Below are 18,691 nucleotides of genomic sequence, written 5' to 3' on the forward strand. Positions count from 1 at the left end.
CCTATGAGAGTTCCTGCAGGATGAAGGCATCCGACGCGTTGGTCGATCAGTCCCTGAGGGGCCTGAACGGAGCTGGAAGTTCATGAAACGGGTTGACCACTGGCTTATTCCCACCCACGTGCTCTTGGCAGTACTCTACCCATACCTCTATTCTGAATTTGCCCCCGGAAAGGTAGTTACGTCTCCAAATCCCAAGAATCGGGTTGGAGAGCTGACCGGAAACAAGAGACTGCAGCACCCAGAGGGGCTCAGAGCCAAAGAACCCTTGGGGCTGCATGACAAGATGGCCTTCGAAGCACGACAGAGCTCGGTCCTTCAAAGCTAATTAACCCGTCTCCTGACCACGCCGTTGCCTCACGCCCATGCAGGTCAGAACTTCAATCCTTCCATCATCACTATCCGTGCTTCCTTGTCTTCCGGGAGACTGGTTTGACACGTTCATCAGTCAGCAAAGAGCACTGCACCACAAGATGAACATAGGGTACAGTCAGTGCTTGTGCTCGTTCTCATCCATTTCCATCAGTCACCAGCTTTCTCAGCCTCGGCACCTGCGTCAGGTTGTGATCTCAAATCGTCCGAGACCTCGCCTCAAGATACGCGTACTCTGCCAACTTCACTCAAGAGACTGGTACACAATATGCAGCCTTTCGTCAGCTAGGTACTTTGTCAAAGACAGGATTCCTGGTGCCCCCTTCCGGAAGCACGGCTTGCCACACCGGAACTATCATGCCTTCTTCTCAGCTGGACCTGCTCAAGATAGCTTCAGACCGAAACGTCACACGGGATGTTTTGTGTTTCCCTGGCTTGCTTCAACGTCGGATCTTGAACCTGCGTCGGGGAATTATTCGTCTTTTGGTTCCTCTTTGCCTGTCGTGGTCAACTTTGTGTGGTGGTAATCGGCCAAGCCACTGGGGCTCAGTGTCCAACATTACAAGCCTGAACACCCTGAATCTGTCCTCACCCCAAAAGCCCTTTAGAAGCTGATGTGAAGGGGGGCAGTCAGAGAGGGATCTAGTCAAGACTCAAATGTCATTGGACGAGGCTGCGTTTATTCCCGCGCGTGAGCGCATAAGATAAGCCACGATTCCTTACGTCCTTCCTCGGACATCTCCAAACCGTCCGTGTTATGAAGCATCATCTCGTCATGTCAGCCACAGATCACAAGCCTACAAAGACACACAGAAATGGGAGTGGAGAAACAGAGAGAGAGATGCCCACTTGTCTCCGTACACGCATCGGCACCAGGCACAAGGCACGAGTCGCCGCGACACCAAAGATTGGTTGCATGGACGGAAGGGACGGGAAAGGTGCAGGAGAAATGAGAAGAAACGGCGCCAGTGACGTGGTGGACGAGCGGGTAAACGGACGGATGAAATCTTTTTTGGTTCCGGGGTGAGAATGCGAGTGTTGAGGTGAGTCGAGGTGAGGATGAGGTGAGAGAGAGGGGAGTGTGTGTGTTTGTGTGTGTGGTGTTGTAAGAGAAGGAGGAGCGGGAGAGGGGGACGGAGGAAAATCAATCGGCCAGTGCCGAGAGTTGTGTGTAAGTCCAAGTCCATGTGTGTGTGTGAGAGTGAGCATTTTTGGATAGCCCGGCAAGGCTAATGCAACCACTTCGACACTTTTGCAGAGCAACACAGAAAGACTCATGCAACCACCCTGACTCTTTGCCTGACTAGAATGCACGTGGTGTTAAGTCCCAAGTGTCAAAGGTCTACCTACCCAGCCTCCTCCTTCTTCCCTCAGGTCGTCCTTCCCGCTGCTCCTACCACGGTTTGCCCCCGGTCTGCTTTCGCATAGCCCTCGCATATCGCACCCGCATATCTTGTTAGACCATGGACGATTGCCTAGAGACTAGAGACCCAGAATTGTGTAAGAGACTAAAAGAATGCGTAACGGATTTGAGATTTTGAGATTTGAGAGTGTGTAAGAGAGTGAGAGAGAAAGTCGAGTGACCCCACTTTGCGTCTCGGATTCTGACATGCAATGCGATCGAGGGCTGGCCTTGCGTCAGATCTAGATGTCCCGCATTGGGACTTTTCCATGGCATGGTAAAGAGGGCCTTGGTGAAGCCGCGATGATGACATTTTGATGACACACTCGAAGAATCTTCCAATGATTGATTGTGTGGTAATTTCGAGAGAACTCTGTAACAAGGAACCTTTGGTTTTTTCCATATTAGCTAACTAAGGTACTACTGACTAGATACTGACTTTTGCCGTCCGAACAAGAAATGCGTCGAAGCGCTGGACGGCATGATTCATGATGCTTCCTTTCCGGATGAACTCCATAACAAAAATTCCGCTATGAGAAATACATGAAAAAAGTGAAATTCCAAAAGTTACCTGAGAGGAAAGCTCGGCCGAACAGGTTTGTCCAAAGATTTGTGTGCGTGTGTAAAATTGGCGTGAAGAAAAACAAGAAGGATGACGATCTGACGGTACACGCGCAATCATCCCCCCTTGTTTTTTGCCTTTGTTCCAGGTATCCTATCCTTCCTCCCCCTCCGCTGCCGTCCAATCCGAGGTTCTATCCGGTCTCCGCCTCCCTCTTCCCCTTTCCGATAGATGCGCCCAAAGCGAGTGAAAGTTGCTTTTCCCCAAGGGGGAAGCAGTAAAAACGACAAGAGATGAACCGGAAAATTAACGCCTTCGTTGCGCCGTTCCTCCGTTGAGTAGTAAAAAAGAAAAAAGCTGATAAGGTTCAGTAAAACGCCTGACAAGAATGTACAACAGTCGATTCCGCAAGTATCAGAACTGGCTCTCTCTCTCTTTCCCCTATCACTGCCCCGTGTAAATAACGTCCCAATCTTCCAAGAGAAGAAGGGTGAAAAAAAGAAGTAGTGTATGCTCATATCGGTCGTATCGATAGAGTGCCGCTCATCCGTGGCAGCGCTCTTGTGTGTATTCCAAATTTTTGTACTTTTCTCTTGCCTCCGCTGTTTTTTTGAGTTTGAGTTTGAGTTGCGAGGCTTTTTGGTCCGAACTGTTGGGTCCCCTGACTAAGCATAACTCATGTCGCCCTTGCGATGGCTGACGACCTCGAGAGTCGTGCCAAGGTTGTGGCCGAGGTAGCCAATCATGGCCTTGCTGACTTCAGGATCCTCTGACAGATCGGCGCAGACCTCGCGGAACTGCGCGTAGACCTCCTCCAGCTTGCGAAGCTCGCGGTTGAGAATCTCGAGCTCGAGCCACCTGCCGTCCTCGCCGCCCAGCGTGTAGGCGCCGAGACTGACGCCGAGCCCGCCGCCGGGGCTGAGCTGATTGACCGCGGGCACCATTCCGTTCTCAAAGTAGGTATGCGTGGCGTTCTTGTAGAAGCTTGTAATCTTGCCAATGACTGTCGCCAGCAGCATCGCCGCCGTGTGGGTGCCGGAGCGGCTCATGCACCTGTTGCAGGAGAGCATGGCGGCGCATCCCTCGACAGCCTTGCGGTTGAGAGAGAGGACCAGGTCGAATGGTGGTGCCTGGGGAGATGAGGCGTTGTGCAGGGCCTGGAGAGACTGCAAAAGCACCGTGAAGCAGGTGCAAGAACCTCCACCTCCTGATGATGAAGCCTTGTGTCTGACAGCTGGTCGCATGTTGGGTGTTGTTGAGGGGCTCGGGAAGTACGCAGCGGCGGCCATGTTGCTTGGGTTCTGCATGGTAGTATACGCCATCATATCATGCTGTGTTGGGTCTCCCCACGGTGTCATGTGGGCTGCCATGGCCATGTCCATGGACTGGGAGCGGCCGTGATGGGTGGCCATATGTGCGGTGGACATTGTCATATCGGGATATGGAGCAGCAGAGAAGTCGGTGGGTGGTGTCCAGGGCATGCCGCCTCCGTACATGTCTGCTGTCGGATCTTGGTGGTCTCTTGGGGTTGTGTCGTCGACACCGAGCATGGCGAGCCCAGAAGAGATTGATGGATTTCTGCTCATGGCCCCCGAGTCCATGCTTGTGGGCGTATGCCAGCCAGGCTCCATTTTGTACATGCCGGGATGTTGGCCGAACATGAGGTTCTTTTCGTCCATGATGGGAGATAGGTCGGTCATATCCATGTGGACGGTATTTGCGTGGCTTGGCGCGCTGTTATCTGACTTTGGCTTGCCAGCTCGGCTTGAGGGAGAGTAGCGACATTCGAGACCGCATGCGAGGCATCTGGAGCAGATGGGTCTTGCTTTGGAGCACTTGACCTTGGCCAAGAAGCACCCATCGCAAGAGGCCCGGAGTCGGGGTTGGCGAGGTTTGGAGGAAGAAGACATTGATGATTAAGGTGAGTTTCCCGAGTTTGCCTGAGACTACTCTGTGAGAAGGAGATGTGGTATCTTGATCTAACAAAGTTGTATAGGTCCAGAGAATGCAATGATGGTGGAGGGGCAAGCCACTATTAAAGAACTGGACAACAGCGGAAATTATTAGAGTTCTGTAGGTGGTGCAAGAAAGATGTCTGTGTGACAATCGAGAGCGAGTGGGTACAAGGCGAAGGAGGATTAGCAAGCTCTATTCAGGCTTCGTGTGAGAGTGCGATGAAGTGCGGGAAGAGCTCCGAGGGCCACGGATCGAGGTTTAGGGCGGCAGCGAGCGGAGCCTAGCCGACCAAGGTCGATAGCAACGTGGATGAGAGAGAAACGGGGTTACGAAACAGGAATGGAAACGGTCACGGCCATAACCCAGAGTCCAAGAGGGACGAGCATGGAGTGAGAGTCCGGGTGTTTCTGTAGGAAGGGATGAGAGAAGGAGCTTGTAAGAACAAGAAGCATGCGACGCGGATGAGAAGGAGCGGACGTTGAACAGTTAAAAAGCGAGGGCCTGATTTAGATATGCTATCCATTGGCTTATACACTGTACATAATAATGTACATTGGGGGCTGTGGCCTTGAAAGAGGGCGCGGACAAATTGGTTCAGAGGTTGACCGACCTTGGTTGACTTTTGATTACCCACCCTGGAGGGAGAGAGAGAGAGAGAGAGAGAGAAGGCAGAGAGAGAGACACAATCATAAGAGTAGAGAGAGACTGGCTGAGCATAAGGTGCCCCCAGCATGTACCCCGTACCTGTACGTATTATGGTTGCTACCTTAGTGTGAGTGTGAGAATGAGAGTAGAACGGAGAGGCAGTCTGGGGGAAAAAGAAAACGGCCCATGTAAACGCCCAGTTGGTACGTTGGACTCGTCCATTGGTGTGGACATGGGTTGGTTGGCTCACTCGCACGCAAAGACCCTTGGGCTTCAAGTGCAAAGGGCATTGGATAAGTCTCTCCTGAGCAGGCCAGAGCTCGCTCGACCGCTTGGACAAAGTGAACTGACCGGGGAGGTTGAGTACTCGGCAGCTAGCCGGCAGCGAGGTGCAGAGCACAGCGAAAGACAACAGAAAGAACCAAACCAGGCCAATTCGAAGCATAGGCTTGGACGGTTTGGGCCTGATAAAGCCTCGTCTGGGCATGCAGACAACGTAGGTGGCACCCCTTTGGGCCGATGAGGGAAGAGAGGGGAGCAGCTACCGAAGCCATTCAGATGGATATTCTACCTACCTGACTGGTGATAGACGTTGGGCGTTGCCATTTACAGCTTCCCCAGCTTCCCCACGGAACTCTGGAGACAACGCAAGTGCTGCCGGCAATCAATTCATATGGAGTTCCCCATAATGAGACCCTGAGTTCTTAATTTCAAGGGTTGGTTGGACGGATGATGGGGGGCACCATGACCATCCATCCACTTGGTGGGCAGACAACCAGAAAGATCAAAAGGCAGAAGACAAGGTGGGTTGAAGGAGACGGCATCCGTTGGTTTGTGCTGAAAAGCATATCCCAGAAACTGCGCTGTGCTCTGGTGTCGTGTTATGAAGGCTGATGCTGATGAGGGTCATGATGGTTGCCGTGATGGTGGTGGTGTGTGCTGGATCTAGAGCTTGGTGAGCCTGAGCTGGGGCCTGGTCAAGGACAGGATACCCTGCCCTCGGATAAGGCAAAGAGGTGGGACGGACGGTAGTAAACGGTTCGTTCCAAGTTGGCGTGGTAAAAAGCAAAATGGTTAGAAACAGCAACCGGGGCAAGGAAGGAGGAGTAGAGGGTGATGACGCGGGCTACCTTTACTGTGGATTATGCTTGGCAAGCCATGTCCACACACGGTTTTCTTACTTGGTATGGATACACTGAGTTTTACAAATGCCTTGTGGAAGGTGAAGCTCCGCAAGCACGGAAGATAGAACGGTACGGTAAGATTCTACAGCGAGGCAAAGCAAGGTGAGGCGAGGCAAGGTGAAGTAAGGCAGGGCAAGGCCAGAAGGGCCCAGGCGTATCTGTGGGCAGTAATGTATCCGATCAGCTCGATCAGACCCAGGTCCGAACCAAGCTGGTGGAGTGGACAGTGGAACTGAGATAGGAACAAGAAGCCATGTGCAGGGATTGGGATAGGCCGGACGTTAGGGGAGGACGTTGCTTCGGGGAGAAGAATCGAAGGCTCGAAAAGACGGGACTGTACCTTGATCAACTTGAACAAAAGAGGGATGAGATGCTTTCCTTTGGGTCTATCCGTAGGAAGGTATGCCGGGCAACCGACGGCAGGCGGGAGTGCTCGCACGTTGGGGCTGATTGGCTCGGCCGGTTGGAACAGACCAGGCATTGGTCCGAGGGCGAATGTGTGTGCGAGGACGACGAAGAAGAAGGGCGAGCGGGAGGGCGAGCTTGGAAAGATGAAGGACAAGGGGGGAACTTGGGAGCGTGGGACGGACTGCAAAAGTTGAAAGACACGGTTGACACGGGGGCCGCGGGTACGGGCGAGAGATGATGATGTCGGGGAGTTGGAGGTGGAGGTGGAGAGGCGGAAAAGGAGCTAACAGCAATTCATGTCTCTGGGGTAAAATAAAAAAACACAATTGAGAAAGAAAGGGAAAAACGAAGGGCGGACGGCAATTGAGGTGAAGTGGCATGTCAGAGTCAGATTCGGATGTGTGAAGTCGCAGACTCTTAGTGGAGGAGAGAGAGAGAGAGAGAGAGAGAGAGAGAGAGAGAGAGAGTGAGTGAGGTGGAAAAAGACAAAGTACCTTTTCCAAGAGGGCGAATGGGGTGATGGGAAAGTGAACCGCGCGCAGAGGGGTGGCCTTGCCGCCTTGGGGCCTTGCCTGGGCAAAAAGATGACGACAGCGAACGGTACCTAGGGCGACGGTAGATGATTGGACGTTGGCGGTGGGCTTAGGTAAGATGACGGTTCCAACATGTACCTCGTGTCAAGTACCGTTTTCTCTGTGCCTTTCTGTTTCAATCTCTTCGCAGCACCTTCCTTACCTTATCCCCCCGCCATGACAGGCTTTCCGTTGATTTTCCTTTGAGAGGTAAGTATCGGGTTGCTTACCTTCCTTACCTCCAGGTAAGAAGGCATCCCTACCTTACGGATGTTTGTTCTTCATCAATCGTTGTCTTTGTGATGATACCCATATACATGATGACCTTGGTACGGAATAATGAATGTGGAACATGAAGAAAAGGAAGAGGCGGCCAACCGATATGACCAAGAAACACATCCGCTTCACCTTGCTTGAGGTGCTTAGCTTGTATTCTTCGGCGCCTTGTTTCGAGGGAATCTCTCCGTGTTTACCATTCTCCATGACCATGTAACTCGACTACGAGATCCTCCTCCTCCTCCTTCTACCTGTCTCTCACTGTTTCGTGGGATCACCGTAATTCTGCAGCTTTTTCAGCTGCAATGCGCCCTCATTAAGTCGCCGATAGCGTCTTCATATTGGCCCACACATCCTGTAAATGTGCCACTTGCCTCATGCCTTATGCAGCATCGCGATATCTCGCTTGCCTTAGAGCTTTCACTGCCTCTGCCTTGGTCAGTGGCCTACCTTACCTTAGGTTAGGTGGTCCAGGACTCCAGGTTGCTCTTCGCTGCCCCTCAAGTCTTCTTCACAACTTCTCATCCATCCATCGCACTTGTCCCCGGTTCTCCAAAAAGGCGAGGGTGAAGAAAGGGTGGGGCCTCGAGCCTAACCATGCACGACACGAGCAGGGGGGATGAAGACCCCTGTAATTCAAGAGACAGGGAGTCCCTGAGTGAACGGTGCGGATGGGGTGAGATCTCCCCCTCGCCCTTGGCCCCCCCTGCCTCCTCTCACCGAGTACGTATCTTGCCTGGTCCTGCGGGAAGAAGCTTGGACCTCACAGAGAGGTACGTAACCACAAGTGGGTGGCTTCCGTGGTGTTCAAGGTTTCCCTGTCTCTGCCTTTCCCTTCCGAATCTTCGTCTCTTGCTGATACTTGACCGAGACTTGCTCACCTTGCTTACACTGATTTGGTTGATTTCAGATACATGGATATACCAACTGCGTCGATTATATGGGATTTTGAAGCAAAGTCCACAACATGGTAATGTGCTCAACATGACTGACTCCATAGAGCATTGTGTGATATGCAAACTCCAGACAGCGTGCTGATAGCCATACCTAGTCCTGGCAAGACGGCACCCAAACATGCTGCCAGTGTCCTATGTAGGTAAGCAACATGCACACTTCTTACTTTTGATGCACATGTATTCCAGGTGCATGTGGTCTCCTTGGGTGCGGATCAGAGACTACATACAGTACCTCAGAACAGCCGCCAGATGCTATTTCCTTTTCTTTTCCGTCTTCGTGACAGGTTAGATAAAGTACAACTGACTCCTGCAAAGCCACGGGCTGCGGACAAAGCGTTTGTTTCCTGTCTTGTGTCTTGCTCCAGATTCAGATTCGGGATTCAGATCCAAAACCATGACAACTTGTCATCAGGTTTTAACACGGAATGTCTACATATTCCCATGGCATAACCTTCTGTGTACAAGATGCACGATTTGGGTGCATAGACTGTTTCCTTGAGTTGACTAGCAAGGCATGTACGCACTTGGACGAATACGAGGCCCATGGAGAGACATCGCAGGGGAGGTTGGCTAGCAACGGTCCCATTCGTGTTGGACGCAAAGTACCGGAACATTGGCCGAGATAAAGCAAAGACTTCGAGGCTTCGGATAGCAGATATGATCAGAGACGGGGAGCTCTCCCACCAAGTGGCGTCCACGCTTGGCGAACTGCCAATCTTACGGCCCGTTATCGTGATTCAGATTTCTTCGTATCCTATGAGCATCTTGCAAAAAGAGTTTGGTTGAATGCCCTCTTCTCCGCTTTCCGATCTGGAGTGTGCTCGTCATCCATATTCAGCTTTTTCTTTCTCAAACCTCGTCTTATTCATGATAGCTGTGGCCGTTGTGGTCCGAAGCCACTTGAAGCCAAGGCGCATTGTGTTTCCACGTTCTGCTTTCCTCTTTGAGACTATGTTCCTAAGTTTTCCCATCACCCCTAGGCCCTCCGGAGTCTGGACTGTTTTCTTCATGGTGCTATCCCGTTTCCCTATTCTACTCGAACTCAACATGATTCGGATGAAGCAACGATTCAGAGCCACTCCGGCTTCGACAGCATTGACGGCTGTCCCCCTCCTGTCAGCCAAGGTGGCTGAAGTGTCGCCGAGCAGAGGCCGCCTTCGCCGCCGCGCCCAGGGCGCCGCAAAGTTTCCAGCGTCTCACCACGACGATTGACGGGAACACGCAATTCCCGCAGTTCCTGAGACGAACAGGAGGAGGCAAACGACACGTTGACACCTGCCGAAACTCTCGCAGCGTACTGCATCAGTCAAACTGCTGGCCAGTGGCCCGGGACCCCCGCACAGAGCTCAGAGTACCTCAGCTACCTTACCTTACCTTTGGCTTGCCTTGCCTTATCCGCGGAAAGGATAAGGTACGGAGAAAAAAGGTCCCAGGCCCCCAACAGCCGCTTCCAGACTTTGGTGTGACAGAAAGGATGAGGTGAGTTTGCCGATTTCTAGTCTTATTCTGTGGTGGTCAAAGTGGCCTTGGTATCGTGGGTAAGCCATCCGTCACGCAAGTTCGAGTCAGAATCGAATCCCTTGGGTATGGATTGAATTGCGTGGCCAAGTCGGAGGCAAAGGAAGCAAGGAAGCGGAGCATTTCAGTATCTACCTACGGAGGTACGGATCGCTCTTGCCCCAGCATTAATTCGGGACCCAAGGCATGCATGCTATGTCTTTCTAGCTGATCTCAGGACATGCACAGCACAGAGCTGATGCCTTGAGCACATGTCAAGATGCCTGAGCCAGGGCGAAAAAAATAGAGGCTCACTCTAGTGAGGTGTCGCAGGTGAGGTAAGTTAGGGTAGCTTCGCTCAATGGAAGGCAAGATCATGTACTACAAGTCACTTTACCTCGATGGGAGTTGCCTTAGGAATCACCTCAGCTGCATAGAGAAAATGGCCGAGACCCACTTGACACGGCACGGAAGCGCACCGCGGCCGTGGGAAAAGACGGAGCACAAGGAAGGAGGCGGGGCGATGGGGACGGCAGGAACGGCAGGGAATACCACACGACGGCTGTGCTTTCCGTCACCTCGAATGGACTGGACTTGCCACAAAGAGGAGGCGGACTCCTGGGGACTGGCCCCACTTCTCCCAGCTCAGGGCAGGCGCGGGCAGACAACCTGCCCTGAGGTGAGCAGGCAGCCGACGGCAGGCACGTCCTTCGTTCTGTCCCCATCACGCTCGTGGCTCGCTCACGTCGGTGCTTTCCTACCTAATGTAAATCTTCCTGAAGACCAAGGCAGTCGCTACCTTACCGTGACTTTCTCTCCTAAGGTAGGTTCTTGGTCGATTCCATTTCCGGTAAGGTACGCTCGCGCAAGGCCTCCCTTTGCGCTCCTTTGGCTCCTACCACGTCCCCTGCCCTTGGGATTGAGGTTGCCTTTTGCTTCTCTCCCGTCGCACCCGGACCATGCTCCGACACGACGGCACTGCAACCTGACATCGTAAATCAACCTACCCTCGATCGACTCGGCATCCTTTGGCTCCCATCAATGCTGCTCCAACATCGTCTGTGGTTCTTCTCCCCGATTTCTAGAATCCCATGTTTCGAAACACAAACTGCTGCCGTCGTCCCAGGAACTGCACCATTCTGTACCCGTGCAACCCGCAACAACACGCTCCCCTCATCGCCTCCCGGAACCACCATCAATCACCATCAGTGCCATCTATTGGCAAACGCCAACGGCTTCACCATCGATAGCATTGCCTCCTCCATCATCAGCACGAGCATCAGCTTGAGCCTGCCTTGCATTGCACCGCACGGCATCCCACTTCCCTCAGCTTCTGCCTACGCCTGCACCCACACACACAGAGCCAACTCACGGCCGCTTCATCTGCCAAGTACTCCCCCAGCGCCTCCGACGAGGATTACGTGCCAACTGCTTAGCTGCAACCTCTTCCTCTTCCGCCTTGTACTTTTGTTTTTGCAGCTGTCAGGATCTCATGCTGCGTCAAGCCAATCAAATGGCTACTTACGCAACCTCTTCGACCTAATGCACAATCTCGAGGCCCCTGTCTTTTCTCGGACCTCCGTTGGGAAGTCGCTCGTCGACCAAGTCCACCACTCATTGGACGCCTGTCGTCTTGAATACTCATGACCAACTGAAGCAGCCGGTTCACTGCCAAGGTTGTTGCAGTAACGCCCAAAACCAAAGGCCACAGCACACCAAGGCCCACATTCGGATGCCGGATCGACGATACCCATGTGCCGAGATATCTCTTCATGTCTCCGACCAAGACGATAACTCCACCATGGCTCGAGGCAGTGAGACACACTGCCCTCAACTGGCTGTTTGATCTTACTGTGCCAGATCAAAGCTCATCCGTCAATCGCTAATCGCCAAACGACAGACCCGGTGTCTAAGACGAATAAACGAGTGCGAACACAGCAACCATACCCGAGACCTCGACACCGTTGATCTCTCATCGTACTTCCCTGCTCTTTGCAAGCCGCGCCTGCAGACTCCGTGCGACGTCACAATGCCACAGCAGCCATTAGAGCCCAGAACGGCAATAGCTCGCCAACGGGCGGCCGATTGCGTCGATCGTTCAGTCAGCATACTGTCGCCATACCCCAGGACCGAGCAACGCCCACTTCAGTTCTTCAATGGCACAAAATATGACAGAGGATAGAGCATGATTCCCATTCCGCGAAACCTCCTTGAATTTGGTAACCGGTATCCCTGAAACTGTGCACCTGGACTGGACGGCTTGCATGCCAAATGATGTCGAGAGTTGACACTATCGAAGATAGAACGCAGAAAACAGCAAAACGGTGGCCCAATTCGCTTCTCTACTTTCTTTCTCATTCAAAGTGACCCTTTTCTCACTCGAGAGAGACATCGGAGAATTGGGGCAAGTGAGGCTGAAGATGACAGCGCTCCGGCATCTACGTACGGCGACGATCGACTTCAATAGTGTCTTGTGCCATTGCCCCGCGGATATCTCCCGAGAAGCGAGACAGCCAGTAAACCCGGCAAATCTTATATGATGACATCCATGTCCTTATGGAAGCGCGTTGTCCTGTACCGTTCCTTGCGACCCTATCGCGCTTTCGGCATATGAGCTTTGATTGGCCCCCAAGTACCTGAGTTGGGTCAGAATCATCCGAACGGTGAGGTTGGGAGAAGTCCCCCACTCATGGCTTAAAGATTAGTACGGTCCACGGCTCTAATAAGACACCAAAAACCCGGCGCCTGGACGTTGGGTAACCAAGTCAGTGATAGCGACCGTTGCCGATTAGCATGTCGTTCTTATACACCACAAAAGGAGCAATAGCCCTCCCCAAGAGGAAGTGATCCTCATTTCGAGCAGAGCTGAGAGATGTCAGCCATGGCCAAAGAAGACAAGTCGGCGTCAGGCGTGGTCTTCGCCCTTCCAATAAGAACGGATCCCTTTCTGTCGAACATATCTTTAATAAGCTGCCGACTCAAAATTTGGAACTCTCAGGTCCTTGTCAGAAACGAATCAATAGAAGATGACATCATACTCGGAGTTATGGGCCGCGACGTGGCTCCCTGAGGTGTGCCCTCGTCGCTTTCCAAGCAACGCTAGAGCTATTCTGAAGCATCAGCCCTCAACGTTCGAGCGTGGCGTCAATACGTGGGGTTACGTACGAATATCAGGCATCCAAAGATCCAAAGCTTACCAATTTTGGCGCGCGCAAAGTTGTTTCAAGACACTGCCCAGTCGCCCAAAGACAGACAGCATGGATTTCCGTATTAGGACTCTCACTGCCAATCCACAAAGCCGACAACCAGCAGGGCGTATTCTATTGTGTCCGACAACGCATCTTGATTAACTGAGACACCGTTCTATCGATCCGTCAACTAAAGAAAGGTGGGGTGCCTGGTCGCGAAACATTTCTGAGGATTTCTTCGAGCAAAGTAAACAAGCTCAACGCTAAATTTCAGTGGATTGCAATTCCCCTTCAGCCCTTGTCCCTCGAATGCCTGCTTTCGGATAGAGACAACTCGATACCATTGACAGCCAGAATCTCGCACGGGCTCTCACTTTGGCCAGTTCTGGTGAGATCTTCACCAAAAGAGGCCTTCCAACGTCGATCATGTCATGTTTCGGATGAACCTGGGGACTCTGACAGCGCAAGGGTCAAGTCGGCCTTGAGACTCGACAGATCTTGCAACTTTGCAAGCGCGCCTCTTCTGATCCACAGATAAATGTATGTACTTCGCGGGCGCCATCAACCCCGCAACAACAACCCCCCGGTTCCTTTGATTGCTCCTGCTACCGGTGAGGTCTGATCCATGCGCTGGCAACTCATCGCTATTACCGCCTGTTTGATTGATGTTGTCTATGTTCCAAACACTGACAACAACGATATCGGCCCCGAAAAGAAAGATCCGACTGGGTGACGGCTCATCCCTCCGAAGTAATCGTCCTCTACGCACAATTATTGCTTATTCCAACGGGCTTAGGCGCACCGGACTTCTACTATTGGCTGATTATTCGTTATTTGCGCCCAACAACTCGAGTGTTTAGGTCGCGCAACCAGACGAGATGCAAGCCGCCGCAGATCAGTATGCGGAGTTAGATGACGGTTACACCAAGCATTTGTTATGCTACTGCGCCGTATAGCGGTAAGCACCAGCAACTGGCCGATGCCGCCTCTGATCCTCTGAAGGGATCTCATTCTCACCAGCCTTTGATCCTACCCAGGGATTAGCGCACTGAGAAGTATCGCATATCCAGAAGACGGTAAACGTTCGGGCACCTTATCTTTGGCCGCCCAGCAATGGCGATGGACATATTCCTGAACTCCCTATTCACGGGCTAAAGGGGGGAAAGACCGGCGTGGCTGGAAACAGGGCTCCCGGTGGTCCCAAGAACATAGTCACCCTGGTTCTGCGTTCCTATGGTTTCGAACATGAACAACAATGGGCACCCGGACGGCACAGACGAACAGACTATAGTGATGGTGCGAATCAAGTCAGTCAAGAAGGTTCACCAGACACGTGATATCGGCCTCTTAATCATCGCTGCCCAGCCAACTCCTAGCACAGAAGCAATCGACTAAACGCTCCCGTCCGGCTCCAAGCTAGCGCTTTCACCGTGTCGCCGTTGATCTCAGTATCCTCCACCGAAGCGTACTAAGGCCTTCGGGTGCGCTTAGGCATGCAGTGTCAAAAGAAACGACAAATGCAATATCATACTGTTCCTCGTATGGCGGCAGCATGCTTCCAGATTGTTTCTCCCAGTGGAATACGATCTTTTGCCACGCGCTCCAGGAACCTTTCCCTTTCGAGTGGTCTCTCTCAAATTTACGAGGCAAAGAGGGTTCTTGGTTCGTGATCATCATCTCGAGTGTTGCGAACACGGCGTATGAGAGCAAAGGCAAGCGCGAGGCAGCCGCTAACAAGCAGCTACCCGTAGCTCCAACCTGGCACCGCTCTGGGTCAGAACATTAATCTTTGCACTCGCTCAGGGAGGTACCCACCGAGCTCACCACCAAACCAACACACGATTTGCGGAACCCGGATGTCCATTTCTCGATATTGCCTGGGTCTCTTCGCAATTGATACAATAATATTGCCCTCATTGCCACGCGATTCGGCTGCGGTTTTTAATCGGAGACTTGACTGGGCCTTGTCTCGCTGCACGATACACAAACGGCTTGCCGCTCCAAAACCTCGCAGAGTTATGCGGCAGTGCGACCACAGCATAAGCTCCGTGAAGGTCTCTATATCAGAGTCTTGACGTTGAAGACGAGAATGAGACATGCCGAGAGGACCTATTCTGTCTTAAGACCGGCCTTGAGCTTCAATCGAGACGACGCTGGTGCGGCAGCACCGGATGTAGGCGTGATGACGATGACATTTGGCGAAGCGATGGGGCCTAGGCTGTCTTGCCATCTCATTTTACGTGCGAAAGGGGGCGACATCACTCGCATCTTGCGGTGCAACTGGTCATCCCACGATGTACTAGTTGCGTCGGCTCAGGGGGAATGCATTGGATCAAGACCGACGAGTGTCGGTTACATGGCACCAGACAGCGACCCGTGCCGCTTCTATGCCTCAACCATCCATTCGGTAGCGCCTTCGTGAAGCAAAGGGAAACGGCGTACCAAGGGTCGCTTTCTTTCTCCTCTGCAGCGTGTAAGCTGTCTTTCCAGGTCCCTCAAGCCGGGACTCTCGTATCGCATAGATGTGATACAACAGTCGATAGTCCCGGTCACAGGACTCGAGAGGGCGACTTACCGACACTTTCGTGGCAATTTGCATGGGGTTTCACTGATTGCACTGGTCATTGACTGGCCTCATGATGCTTTTGAAGCACCGCTCATGTCGTACAAGGAACCAAATGACGGGAAATGAGGTCGCTCTCTCTACCCGCAGCTTGGAGATGCTGTCGAACACAATGCAAATATCCCGATCCCAAATATGGGTTGTTCGAAAGGACCATGGCATAGTTCGACGGGATACGCACTGTTGACGACCATGCGATGCTAAACTGAGCTTGTGTTCGACTCAGCAGGTGCTCACCGACGGGGAGCCGCATGTGAGGGCCTCCATGTGGGCGGATATGATCGACCCGGCAAATGCGACGTCGATGTTGCCGCTCGCCGAACGCGCCTGGATGAACCGCAACCCCCCCCCCCCCTCCGGATAGGAGCAGTGTTCCTCCCAAGACCCCACGAGGACGACGGTGCAGATTGCACATGCAGGCGGAAGTCGACGGGTACGAGCGGAAGAAATTCGATGCAGGCTCCGATGCGCAAAGTATTCCTACGCGGCTAGGCCGGTGGTTCCTATCCAAAGGACGCCCGACCCCCTTCCTCTTGTCGGTATTGATGCCTGTCTTCACGCCCGCATCAGTTGTTACGACGCCAGATGACCGCTACGTCTTGAGGGGATCTCTCGATCACTCACACTTGCTGCTCCCTGCGAAAATGCAAGATGTAGGCGAGGCCGGGGCTATAGTCTGACCTGTCTCACTCGATGGGCCTAGGTCTATGCACTTCGTACCATATGTATGTTATGGTGAGATGACGAAACAAGACACAATTTGGGAAGTGCCCAGTACAGCAAGAGATGCCTGTCCGCATCAGGCTGTCGTGAAAATCACTGTTCCTCGCGGCGCGGTTCCGTTCTTCAGATATCCCGGAGAGAGGTATGTTCATGCTTACAAACGCACGCGCACACGCGTGGTCATGTGCCTGGCGAACATGCACGTGGTATCCCTTCCAAGACAGTGTTGACACTCTAAAGGCTCCTGAGACAGACGCGGATGGTCAGCGGCACCACGGCCCTTGATCCAGAACACTATCCCCGGCAGTGAAGAAGAGGAAAAGGAGGGTGGGTAGGGAGACTGAATGGCCAGAGGGGCACTCTGGAACGCCTAGGTCTCGTTCGAGATTGACTCGGGAGGGAATCCGGGGCAGAGTCGAGAGGGGGAGGAAAGGGAGGGTCATGTGGCATTTGAGACCATCTTGTGGTATCGGGTACAGAGTGGCAGATGTAGTGCCAATGTACCAAGACTACATGGGACATTGGAACGTGGCCATGGTCTTTTCGACCACTTTGTTGGATACCGTATCACGGACTCGGATTCGGGGTCAACAATGGCGAGCGACTTGCAAGAACCGAAGAACACCTGATGTATGTCTTCACCAGCTTGCGATTAGGATACTAATAACGCTTAGCAGCAGTGGGATGCTCTCTTGGACGACGTAATAGTATTGGCAAAATCAACATCTCGATCCTACTTTACAAGCATACTTCTTGAGAGTTGTCACTCGACCCTAGGCCGGGATCGGAGTCGAAGATGTCTCCCGGCAATGCCATCACAACAGCGACCGGGTGCTACTTTTGATGAGGGGCACTGCCTCGAAACACATAGAGCACAATCTTGGAATGGTTGCACTATCCGGTCCTAGGTATGTTTGCTTCGTCCCATGTGGCCCACAGCGCATTATCGCGTTATCTGGTTTCCATACCATGCAGATGTCGTTTACAGCCCAGGCCCGGAATTCGGGTTTCATTGGGAGTGTGACTCCTACGCTTGTAGAGAAGTGCTGCCGTCAGTCTCTCGAGTAGGATTTGCAGACGTCTCATTACGCGAAAGATACGAAGCGGGTTCCATCCAGCAGACGGTCGCGATAGCTACTCGGTAAAACCGGAAAACCCTGGCCAGACGATGGATGAGGCCTGAATCCATCGCTCCGTCACACAAATATGTCTCGTGGGTGGATAAGCCGTTGTTTAAAGTTTGAAGCTGTAATCGCATCGCCCATTTTTGCTTTGCCTTTCGTTTTACGTGTGCCCTGTTATGACGTTGGCGGGTGGTGGGGGAGGGGGCGTGGATAGGGAAAGGAACAAATAACAGATTTGGGTAATTGGGACGGGCGAGGATCTTCAACAGAAGAAACCTGACGTGCCTTGCAGAGAGGATCTACGCAATCGAGATGGGGGGAGGGGGCAAACAAGGACATGGTTGTGTCAACTATTCTTTTCATTCTATGCACAAGACGAGATGATTGCCGTGTCTGGCGTTCTGGCGGGAAAATAGTTGGAGATGCCACAATGCGTAATGGGATCGGAAGGGGGGAGGTGGATGGGCGTGGACGAGGGAAGGTGGGCGATGCGGATGATGGAGGTGGGTTCTTGTTTGAACGAGACGTAATCCAAGGGTCCGGTTGAGCGCCATGGATGATCCCATTTAAGAGGACATGCGGTGGTGGTGAATCGAAAGTTTGGGTATATATCTTCGAGACCATCGTCGAAATCGACGAGGAGGGTTTGCTTTTGATAGTAAAAACCCGATAGCTAAAATTTGAACAGAAACGGGCTGTGTAAAAAGAGTATTTTCCTTGTCGTGTATGCAAAAGATAGAGACCACTAATCTTCTTGGCCCTTGAGGGAAAATAAGATGAGAAGGAGTAGGCAAAGACAAAATGCGAAAGTTTCTATAGAAATCGGGAAAATGTGGAATCGAAAAGCAGGGTAGGCCCCATCATCGCAAGAATCTACGCGAAGGAAAGGAACACGATTGCGCGAACTGATGGCCGCATTAAGATCACCCTACAACCCACACCTCTCTTTCTCTCTCTCTCTCTCTCTCTTGGAACCGCTGGAACATTGGAGAACCCCTGCGACGGGTAACTCGCAGCGAAGAATTAAGAGTGCGAAGTTGGGATGAGACGAATGCTGACAAGACTGGTAATTTCATGTCAAAAAAGATTGGATGAAGAGAGACAAGGGCTTGCAAAATTGAAAACCTGGCAAAAGTGTGGAAATTTCGTTCACGTTGGCAAAGGGAGGCGAATTATTTTGACTTTGTGTATTAAACTCAAAGTACT

General features: G+C 52.4%; 1 protein-coding gene across 1 annotated transcript; it reads right to left on the reverse strand.

Annotated features, from left to right (window-relative positions):
• Positions 1–2,998: 2,998 nt before the first annotated feature.
• Positions 2,999–4,243, reverse strand: N0V96_005203 (uncharacterized protein; the record flags this gene model as incomplete). The annotated part of the gene is made up of 1 exon (XM_053191367.2): positions 2,999–4,243. The coding sequence occupies one exon, from the start codon at positions 4,241–4,243 to the stop codon at positions 2,999–3,001; it is 1,245 nt and encodes a 414-aa protein (XP_053051350.2).
• Positions 4,244–18,691: the final 14,448 nt, after the last annotated feature.

This window comes from Colletotrichum fioriniae (assembly GCF_027942845.1).
Source record: "Colletotrichum fioriniae strain IMI 355084 chromosome Unknown scaffold_5, whole genome shotgun sequence".
Lineage (NCBI taxonomy): Eukaryota > Fungi > Ascomycota > Sordariomycetes > Glomerellales > Glomerellaceae > Colletotrichum > Colletotrichum fioriniae.